Genomic DNA, 8948 nt, shown 5'->3' with positions numbered 1-8948 from the left:
GACTGTACAACCTTCTATATAGTAGTTAGGTGTAAGACTGATTAGATCTACCGTAAGGATTAGTCTGCTAGCCTACTCATTACATAGTTGTAGGTAGATTTTAGTGACAATTTCCCCATTGGACGTTACTAAACGTGGCCACACATTGCAAGAGATTTAGCCAAGGTTGATACCCAAGCAGATGCAACTACATATTTTTCCATGCATCCACATGAGCTGCTTTAGAGCAGCCCATTAATTTCAACTTGCTGCCCTGCACACTTATTCACAAAGAATTGCATGCAGCTAAGTCCATCACCCTAAAACATACAGGGGAATTTACCAAGACTTGAGCAGCTGTACAAGGCAACCAATCAGCTTCTACTCAGTCATTTTAAAGCATAACTAAAACAAGCTGATTGATACTATACACAACTGCTCCAGTTTTAGTAAATTCCCTCCACCCCACTTTGTTACCATGACTTGTGGTGCCAAGAAGACAATGGCATGCACGACATATACACAAGGATGATATGCATTTCGTGTGTGGTGTAGGAATAGACATGCAATTTTGTATACGCCCTGCCCCCCACCCCAAGATGTGAAGGGGGGGGGGGGTGTTCTAATCCACAAAGTGACATCTGTTTTATGCAGACAGTGTCCACCAGAACAGAAATAGTATTCCGGATTGGTGACCTAAATTTCTTCCAATGAAGAGTCATCGGATAGATATATCTAGATAGATATTACACATACACTTGAATAGTGGCCAGTTAACTAGTCCTATGCATGGATCACAAATTAAGTCTGGCTTTGTATCTCCCTGAATTCTCCCCCTCTGCATTTGCATTCCTGTAGTGGGAGGGAAGACCACCTTTCATTGATTAACATACCTGAACCCCTGCTGAGACCTAGGTTGAAAGGCAAATGGCTCAGTACAACAACAAATGGAGCAATACAAAGACTTGTGCCACAAAATAAAACTTTAGACATCTTGGAGTAAAGGGGGATTAAAATTTATTTAAAATATCACAATGGAAAAAAGAACAACTTAAGAAGTTAGAAAAGTCACCACAGAACCAGACCATAAAAAAAAAAAAGTATTTACAGGAAAAACACACACATTCTCATGTCACACACACACACCAGAATCACTTTAGTAGTTGTAGCATGGTGAATTCACAGCTCACACCCTGAGAAGGGAAAGTTTACCACGCTCAGCCACCTTGGAATGACTGGTTTCAGGGTCACCGCTTAGAATGGGGGATAAAATCCAATTCTGGGAAATCAGACCCCCTGTTGTCCACCTCCCATTTCCAATTAGGGTTGTCCTCAAAGCTACGATTGTCGATGGGACAGATCATGAGTTTCAGTCTGGATGATAAGAGTTCACACCTTTAACGATCAGTCCTATACCTCACCAGTACACGTTTTAGCTTTAACATAGACATAACTAGGGTAGTGAAGATTTTTCACGGAAGGGGGGACCGGATACTTTTGGCACATCAAGGTCTGTTCACACCCTGCTGAGGTTTAGATACTGTACCCAGGGCTGTGGTGAATGACAGGTGTAAAAAGGGCTCAATGCAGTCACTGATGGAGGTTTCCCTCTGCTACTCCTCCTTTGGAGGCTCCACAGCCGGTTCCGTACTTGGGCTGGCTTCACTCTGCTCCGCAGGGGCGGCAGCTGGTTCAGGCTCAGCGGCAGGAGCTTCCTCGGGGGTGGTACTGGCTGCCTCGGGGGCACTGGCAGGCTCTGCTACATTCTCAGTTTGGGGTTCCTCTGCCTTGGCGGCACTCTCTTCCTTAGGGGAATCGGCAGCAGCCTCCTCCTCAGCAGCTGGGCTCTCCTCTGCAGCAGCAGCCACCGCCTCCTTTTTGTTTTTGCGGAAGGGCAGCTTGAACGGCTTCTTGAAGGAGAACTTCTTTTTCTTCCCCTGCTTTCCCGGGGGTTCCTCTGGCTTGGAGTCTCCATTGGCAGGCGGGGCTTGTTCAATAGTCTCCCCTTGGTCTTCACGTGCCCGTTTTCCTGTACAAAGAAAAGATGAGACATTGGTTTTATTTGGGGGAATTTTTTTTTTAATCTACCCCAAGCAATCTATTTCCCGGCACTCTGGTTTGTACAAAGGATGACATCAAAGGGGATCTTCAATGACCTCACCAGAAAAGATCCCCGACAATTACAATCCCCATAGGCACCCGATCCAAACATCTGATAGCCAAGCCAACCACACCCCTCCATCACATCAGCCACAAGACCCCCTCCCTCCCCCTCTGCACTCCAGCAGCGATCATTCTCCCATCCAACATCCCCCTCTATCCTTTCTATAGAATACAAGATAGCTCAGTACGATCACGTACGACCCTCTAAAAAAAAAAAGAAGGGCGACAGGCAATCGACGCGCCCAAAATAAAGCCAGACATCCACTTGTAGAATTGATCTGATCGGCTTACCTGCTCGGCTGCTTTGCTCGCTGTAGCGGTTTCTGCGCTCTGGTTCTTGGACTCGATGCTGCCCATGATTGACAAAGAAGTTAGTTAAAATGTATCCAAAGGAGGAGAGAGGGAAAAAAAATCCTTCCAGCCGCAGCTCTGTTTGCTATCCGCACGAACTACCCGCTGCACCGTCCTCTCGCTTTGCGCTTTTCACCCTCCCTCTTCTTTTTTTATATAGCTGTGTTGGGCAAGCAGGCAGCCAATCAGAAGCGAGCGCTGACCGATGAGAGGCAAGGCGCAGCCAATGGGGCCGGCGAGGGGGGAAGGGGCGAGGTCTTCGTGTTGCGCTGGTTACAGCGCTCATGGCTGTGCTAACGTGATATGGATAGATAAGTCGGAGAATGAGGGGAGACGGACAGACATACACTAAGATAGTAATAGACGGACAACACAGAGTTAATAAATAACTATCTTCTGTGCGGGCTCACTATAGAGGGGCCATGACAGAATTCACTCACTGATCAATTGAGAAGGAATTAGAACAAAACAGGAAAATGAGGGAGACGGAAACGTTGTATCTGAATTGTCTCATTGATACATAAAAGTTAGCAAAGTAACATGTCAGAAAAGTAACAGTTTGTTTGATTTGTTTGTCCCTTTCGCACGGTGCGATAATGTCGGGGGTCCCAGGAAGTTTTATGAGAAGGGACATTTACTGGGCGTCAGATAAGGGGCTGCTCCCCATCAGCAGTTCTAGGGTTAACTTGTGAAGATACGGGATGCATTCCTCAATTGTGGACATTTCCTGTGTGTTCTGTCTGTGGGATAGATTTACTGATCTAGGCTCTGTGGCTGCCTCGGTTTTTTTAAGTTTCACTCAAACTCAGAAGGTATAGATTAGATTCTCATCACAAGCTACATTTATAAATATATATATGTAAACCACCAAACCAAGACAGGAGGTGTTGGCTGTAATGTGCTAGTACAATGTTTCTCAACCTTTTTTTTTAGTCACGGCACCCTTTAAAACTATGTAAAATCTTGAGGCACCCCAGTCTAAAATTCAAAAAATGTTAATCTCAGATTGGGGTCTGGGATGGATTTTAAGAGGGGACCCCATGCAAAAACACAAAAGAGTGGGGTCCTCCCTTGACACCAGAGTCTCCTTTTCAAATCAGGAGCCCACCTTCACATCAGAGCCCACAGCTAAGTGCTCCCTTCACATCAGAAGCCGCCCTACATCAGGAGACCCCCCTTTACATCAGAGCCCCCATTTCACATCAGAGTCCCCCCATTTCACATGAGTTTTTCCCTTTCACATCAGAAGCCACCTTCAGATCCTAGTCTTCTGCCCCCCTTCACATCAGAGTCCTACCATTACATCAGCAGCTGCAGCATGGCAGAGGGCAGGAGTGGACGGAAGCAGACTTCTATCCTTTCCTGAATAGGTTCCATCCTCCTTGGATTATCGTCATTCGTCCAGCACAGCCTCATTCCTTTCCAGGTTGCCAGCACGATGGAAAGGAATTAAAATTTCGAGGCACCCGAGGGTGCCATTGTGTGAAAATTTCGAGGCACCACAGAGAAAGCCAAAAGGCAGTCCAGTGTGCCACGGCACCCTGGTTCAGAAAGGTTGTTCTAGTATACACAGCATATTAGCATATTCTGGCCAATTTACGTTACAGGTGTTCCCCTCCATCACTGCAATGTCAGCATTCTCCTCTGTTGCCAGTGCTTCCATCTTCTCCTGGTCTTCTTTTGGCTTAATTGGCTGGACCGGGATAATGTAACTCCTGAGCATGCGAATGGGAGTTACTTCATGTTCACACAGGACCCTGCTGGGATTGTGCGCTGCGTTGTGCATGCTGATAGGCAGGGGGGCAACAATTATGAGGAAAGAGACATACAGACTTTCTTCTGCCAGAAAACCCTACCTGTTTGCATTTGTTTTAAACACTGTATATAAAAAATGCTGATCTGATGTTCCTTAAACCCTTTCAGCCACCAATATAGGTCCTTGTGTTAAGATACTCATAAACATCAGATTCGTTGGTAATCCTATGTCAAAAGGACAACCCTTGCCTGTGCATTCATTTTCAAGGGTAGAATGGATTGTTCCCCAAAGATAGGCCCACACCAGGCAGTTATGTGAACAGAAGCTGTCACTGGAATGGGGTTGTTGGGACTTGTAAATTGACACCATTTCCCAGAATGAGCTGTTTCACAATAAATTACTGGAGTTGGTGTTTTACTCTGAGCTGAATTACTGCTACAATATCTGAAAAGATTTGAGTATTACTGGACCATGCACTTTTTCCATAGTCCAGGCAGAAGAAGAACCTGTTGCCGCTCAGTGACATGCGGTACCTCTTGTTCCGAGTGAGGCATTCCACAGCATCGCCCCCAGCACGCCCCGCCCCGCCGGCTGAAGCCCCACCCCCTGTCTGACTAAGCCCACCCACAAGCTAGTGGAAGGGAGGAGACAGGGAGGAGCCTCCCTGTCCCTCACTTGCTCCTCACTGCTGAGGCGCTCCGTCCATGACAGGTTACACAGCGGGGAGGAGTTCCTTGCTGTGTAACCTGTTATATGCCGATCTGAATGGAGATAAAGCTGTCAGCTTCAGACATGAAGCTGACAGCTTTTTCCTTCATAATTCTAGGTGAGGCTCTGCCTCACCTGCCTACCCTGACCGCACGCCCCTGCTGTCGCTAGCCGGGTGTCAAACAAGACCGCATGGAACTGTATCTCTGCTGGAGACCGATATGGTTGTAAATATACTCTAATATGGAGACTCACAAAAATTAGTTAGGACCACTACACAGAGGAGCCTTGGCGAGGCAGTGTGGCTTTTTGCAGGCTAGCTGGTAAGAGTGCTATGGGAAACCTTTGTGTTTTGAACTTAGACTCATGTCTCTTCCGTATTCCTGTATCCTAGGATGTCGCTCTTCTAGGGGGAAGATACTTATGGGGTGGGGTATGTGAGGGGCGAATTGCGTCCCAACGCTTCCATGGGAACAGGAGTTCTAGACACTAACATCCAGCGGGAGTTCTCGATTGGACATCACCAGGTACCGCACCGACTTTGCCCAGAAACTCTGAACTGCTGTCGCTTGAGCCAGTCCACAGATCACCTTACTTTTTGGACCATAACATCCAGGTGCTCAGAGCTACCGAGTAGTACTGTGGGATCCCTGCTGTTTGCCTGGGAAGTATCCCAAAATTGTATCGGCTCTGTGGGCTAGAGACATGGCATTGAACTGTGGCACCAGGCTGTCTGGGGATCATAGTGATTGTGCTCTTATCAGAGTTTGTATAGTATAAAAAAGGTGTGTTGATTCCTTAAAGCTCACTCTCTCTCTTGCCTCATCTGGTGTTTGGGGTAAACATGCTATAATACACTATTCTTTGTGGGTGTTCCAGTAAAGGGGACTGCTGTATCATGTCGGGGTACCAGGGCAATCATCACAGAAGGGTTCTGGGTTCTATGGAACGATTGTGGGGTGGTCCAGCCTTCATCGATGTTATCCATCACTTCCAGGTGTGTCGGATAGCTTGCCCCATTGAGCTCTGTGGTTTCATCCACCAACTGCTACGTCACCAGCAGTTGGTGGGTCACTGTTACGTGTCCTGTATACACAGCAGGCAGCGCGAGGAACCACACAGCTTAGAAAAAGGATGCTCCTGGTGCCTACATGGCAGCATATCATGGCTATGCTGCCATGATGGATAGGCACCACGGAAAAAAAAAAGAAAAAAAAAATGACGGTAAGTATCGATACCATTTTCTGTTTTCTGAATCACTAACCTGGTACAAGCAAGAAGCCAGTGAAGCCAGAACAAAGACAGAACACTAAATCGGCATATTTGCTTCAGGCCAGCAACTCAAAAAGCATTAAAGACTCTGGATCAGAATGACAACAAGGCAACTAGAATTTCCCTAGGGATATAATCAATGGCAGCCTATATATTTCTCTCTATACAGGTTTCCTTTAAAGTGATGAGCTGATAATGTAAAAATCAGCAAGATTTCATTACCCCTAGGCATGGGATGCTGATCACCTTATCCAGATCAACACTGTTATCTTCCTTAAGATAAGGCTAGCTTCAGGGGTGTCTTGCTACTAACCCTATCTTGCCCACTGGAATTATCAAAGCATGCATGTTGAAGAGGCAGTCATTTTATAAACTATCATTCTCGTGTTGGATCATGTCCAACCACTATCTAAAGTCTATGGATAGCTTAAAGTGTCCCTGTCAGGGGCTCAAAATGTTAAAAATGCACTAACCTTTGAAGAAAGCAGCTTTATACATATCTGTCCGTTGACCTGTTTGCTAAAACCTTACTCTGTGGCAAAAATTACAGCGCCAATCTAAATCCACTCTTTGGGTTGGTCCAATAGCAGGTCTCCCACTGGCTGCTGTGGTTCATCTTGCTGATCCCTAGTTACTGCAGGACACAATAGTAACTTAGGGGTCATTGAGAAAAACCATAGCGGTTAGCGGGCCAGTGCTATTCCACACACCCAGTGGTGTGAAATCAAATCAATGCAGGGAGATCTGCTACAGGCAAAGTTTTAACAAACAGGCCACTAGACCTGTATGTATAATGCTGATTTCTTTTAAGGTTAGTTCCTTTGTTACTTTCTTGATCCCCTAGCAGGGTCACTTTAAAATAAACCTATACGTTATCCATATTAGGCAATGAAACGAGTTAGAATTACAGGAGGGACCGGAAGCAGGCTGTAATTACATTCTCCATACTCCCTTGCCACCATACCCTGGACATCTGGATATGATGGCACATTTGACATTTCTCCTGCCTCCTGCCATGCTGGGTGTCTGAGGGGCCAATAGGCAGTTCTTCTGAGTGTTGAGGGAAGGGTTCAGTGGGCATAGCCCTGTGTAAGTTTTCACATGCTCTGCAAGTTGGAACTTCCTATTAAATCTTGAGTGGCATGATGGTGGATCAGATTTGGTGGAGAAAGCAGCTAATGTAAACACATTAAACTTAAAGTCCCATCTGAAACGTGATCCTAGTAAGTAAGATTTCCTCTGACTGGCAGTGCCGCGAGGAAAGATGGAGCCTGAAAGCTGGCTCCATGATGTTTGGCTGGCTTGATGCTGATTGGCCGGGAAGCCAGCACACTGCACAACGCTCACGTGATCAGCGTTCAGCCTGCTACTGTGCATGCACAGGATTTCTGAATGACAGCACTGGGCAGTCTGCTCATGCACAGTAGCAGGCTGAGCGCCGATCACGTGGGCGCTGTACACAGGAGACGTGGGGAGATCTTGGCGAGGGACTGGTACGTTAATGAATGCGATCTATGTGAGGGGAATTAGGTGCCGGGTCGTGTCACTACATTGTCAGATCTGTTTGGCCGGCCTCGATGCCGATTGGCTGGGAAGCAGGCTTTCCCGGCCAATCAGCATCCAGCCGGCCAAATAGAATGGAGTCGGCTTCCTGGGCAATCAAGAAGCCTTCCTGGCTTCCTGATTGCCCGGGAAGATGGCTCTATGCTACCGGAAGTGCCGACGAGGACCGAAATATAAGTATCGGTACTCGTACTCGATACCGAAAAACCGGTATAGGTGCACCCCTAGTAGGGAGGAATCAAAGAACGTTGCTGGGAAGGCAAGCATCTGACACACTCAGAGGTGTGTTGTATATGAGGATCTTTTGGGTGGCTCTTTTCAGCAACAGATGAAAGATTATGTGAACAAGGGTAACAGGGTAGCTTTTGTATTTGAAAAGTGAACACAGTCTGACTTTAAAGATGCCCACACAAGGCACACCAAGTTCACTTTAATTTAGCCCTTCCCAGCAGCATTCCTGAATGCATATTATTTTTTGGTACTTACTGTATTTTCATCCTATAATAAAAGCACATTCTATATTTTTTGTTCACCAGAGAAATTTGTCAGTTCCTCATGTTTCAGTTCACCTTTTGCTATCCATTTTTGCCACGTTTTATTAAAATATGCTACATTGGAGTTTGTCCAAAGTTCATGCAGGGTGCTGTAGTTAATTGGTGGATGGTGCTACCATACAATTTTCGGGAAATAAGAATCTTCACCAGCACACTTTGGTATATTGATAGCCTTGTCCTTTATTCACATAAAGCAACAGAAATCCAAAGCTTTTTTTACGGGGAAAGATTCTTATTTCATTATATTTATAAAGTGTACATGGGTTTTGAGATAAAAGCATAACTCCATGGATGATCTTTTATGAATAATTATATTGGTCCAGCCTGGCTTAATGTAGGTATCCAGCAGTATTCAATGTATGATTAATACTTACATTGTGCTTGACTGAATGTAAGTATTGAGCCAAGCAGGACCAATGTAAGTATCCATATCTGATATCCTGAGGGCTGCTAGGGATTTTTGTTTTTTTTTTCCCCACAAAGCACCTGGTACCTACAGTATATGTCTTGGGGATACTATTGGTAAGATTTTTGGACTTGCATTCCTGAGACTGAACACCTGCTGTGGCCATTATTAGGGTTTTTTTGCTCCATCTTTTTGA

General features: G+C 45.9%; 1 protein-coding gene across 1 annotated transcript; it reads right to left on the bottom strand.

Annotated features, from left to right (window-relative positions):
• Nucleotides 1-1592: 1592 nt before the first annotated feature.
• On the bottom strand, nucleotides 1593-4279 carry MARCKSL1 (MARCKS like 1). The gene is made up of 3 exons (XM_018566539.1): nucleotides 4094-4279; nucleotides 2434-2578; nucleotides 1593-2008 (listed from the first exon to the last, which is right to left on the bottom strand). Exons 1-3 carry the CDS (start codon nucleotides 4277-4279, stop codon nucleotides 1593-1595), a joined length of 747 nt encoding a protein of 248 aa, XP_018422041.1.
• Between the last annotated feature and the right edge of the window lie 4669 nt (nucleotides 4280-8948).

Source organism: Nanorana parkeri, unplaced genomic scaffold (genome assembly GCF_000935625.1).
Source record: "Nanorana parkeri isolate BGI_ZX_2015 unplaced genomic scaffold, ASM93562v1 scaffold959, whole genome shotgun sequence".
In the NCBI taxonomy this organism is placed as follows: domain Eukaryota; kingdom Metazoa; phylum Chordata; class Amphibia; order Anura; family Dicroglossidae; genus Nanorana; species Nanorana parkeri.
This window is presented reverse-complemented; position numbering and strand designations above follow the sequence as displayed.

Excerpts from the sequence above, each read along its gene's own strand:
- MARCKSL1 (XM_018566539.1), bottom strand. The coding sequence starts at position 4,279 with ATGCACAACGCAGCGCACAATCCCAGCAGGGTCCTGTGTGAACATGAA. Across the intron at positions 2,579-4,093 it reads TGGAGGGGAACACCTGTAAC|CAAACAGAGCTGCGGCTGGA; the intron begins GTAAATTGGCCA and ends TCGTGCGGATAG. Across the intron at positions 2,009-2,433 it reads CGAGCAAAGCAGCCGAGCAG|GAAAACGGGCACGTGAAGAC; the intron begins GTAAGCCGATCA and ends TTCTTTGTACAG.